The sequence below is a fragment of the Guillardia theta genome, assembly GCF_000315625.1.
Source record: "Guillardia theta CCMP2712 unplaced genomic scaffold GUITHscaffold_213, whole genome shotgun sequence".
NCBI lineage: Eukaryota > Cryptophyceae > Pyrenomonadales > Geminigeraceae > Guillardia > Guillardia theta.
In genome coordinates, this window is record NW_005434463.1 from 58,561 (window position 1) to 60,225 (window position 1,665).

The following is a 1,665-nucleotide window of genomic DNA, read 5'->3' on the forward strand; positions in this document are numbered from 1 at the left end:
GGAGGAGGAGGAGGAAGGGGAAGGGGAAGGGAAGTGGTTGGGTTGGGGTTGGGTTGGGTTGGGTTGGGTTGGGGAGGAGGGAAGGGTTGTGATGGTGCTAGTGGACGAGAACCGTGTTGTCGTTGCTGACGGTCGCGAGGAATGAGCCCGAGGAGTCGAAGCAGCAGCCGTTGATTCGCTTCTTGTGAACCCGCACCTCCCCACCTGCTCTCCTCCCTCTCCCTCTCTCCCCCCCTCTTCCTCCCCCTCTCCCCCTCGAAGCTTCCACAGCCTCAGCAAGTGTCCCCCTGCAATCGCTCAGCGGGCTCGAGCAGGGCAGGCGCTCACCGAACAGAGAGCTTCCCTCCACGCTCGCGAGCACTCGCCCTCCCCCTAGGCACAGTCACGCCTGCCTCCTGCCTCCTCTTCCTCCTCCTCCCTCCTCTTTGCACCTGGCTGGAACGCGCATCCTGTGACGCTCTGCTGGCACCGAAGCAGCTCGACGACTTCCCCGTCCTCGACGCGCAGGAGCCTCAGCTGCTTGTCCTCCCCGCCCACACAGAAAACTTTCCCGTCCGGGTGGAAGGCACAGCAGGTCACCTCCGAGCTCCGGAGAGAGCGCATGGACTTCTTGCTCTGTTGACACCAAACAGAAGAGGAGGGAAAGGGAGGGGAGGGCAGAGGAGGAGAGGGGAGGGGAGGGGAGAGAGGGGAGGGGTCGGTCAGTACCCTGAGCTTGAGGGGTCAGGTCACCTTGATATGCTTCAGGCAGGGCTCGGGGATTTTGATGTCCCAGATGCAGACGCCTCCATCAGCAGCACCAGAGACGAGGAGCGAAGCAGAGGAGGGGGAGAAACAGCAGCACAGGACCCACCCCGCGTGCTCTCGCAGCACCTTGACGCACTTGCCGTCCTTCACTCGCCAGATCCTCACCGTCTCGTCCGTCGAGCCGCTGCACAGCACTCGACCCGAGGAGTTGAAGCTGCACGCACGTCACGCGACCACGAGAGGAGGAGGGAAGGAAGGGAGAGGAGGAGCTAAGAACCTGCAGCAGCGGATGGAACCCCCGTAGCCTTTGAGGAGGAGGCTGTGCTCGCCGTCGCTCTCCTCCGCCTCCTCTCGCAGCATCTTCTCTACGTCCCACAGTCGCAGAGTCTCATCGGCTGAGCCGCTAGCCAGCAAAGAACCCTGACGGTTGAAGCTGCAGCACGTCACCCAGCCCGAGTGCCCCCGGAGCCGATGAGACCAGCCGTCGCTGAGCCGCCACAGCATGAGGGTCAAGTCGAGAGAGCCCGAGCACAGCACGTCATCTTGCGGGGAGAACGCACAGCACGTCACGCTGCTCCTATGAAGCTTCAGGGATGCGCATTCCTTCGCCATCGCGAAAGGAAGCAGAGGACTGGAGCTTAAGGTGGGAAGGAGGTAGTCGCGAAGAAGCGAGACATTGTCGGAACCTTCTTGCCTGATGTGTCTTCACGTCAGCTCTTCCGCGTCCCTCGTTCCCTTCCCTCATTTCTTCATTTCCTACTGGTCCCGCGCATAATCATTCCTTCACTCTCTGCTCCGCTTCCCCTACTTCCCTTCCCTTCCCTCCCCTCCCCTCCCCTCCCCTCCCCTCCCCTCCCCTCCCCTCCCCTTCCCTTCCCCTTCCCTTCCCTTCCCGTCCCTGCCCTGCCCTGCCCTGCC

The 1,665-nt window shown here is 62.7% G+C and overlaps 1 protein-coding gene across 1 annotated transcript; it reads right to left on the minus strand.

Moving 5' to 3' along the window:
• Positions 1-372: 372 nt before the first annotated feature.
• Positions 373-1,359, minus strand: GUITHDRAFT_148428 (hypothetical protein; the record flags this gene model as incomplete). The annotated part of the gene is made up of 3 exons (XM_005819637.1): positions 373-615; positions 733-961; positions 1,025-1,359. 3 exons carry the CDS (start codon positions 1,357-1,359, stop codon positions 373-375), a joined length of 807 nt encoding a protein of 268 aa, XP_005819694.1.
• Between the last annotated feature and the right edge of the window lie 306 nt (positions 1,360-1,665).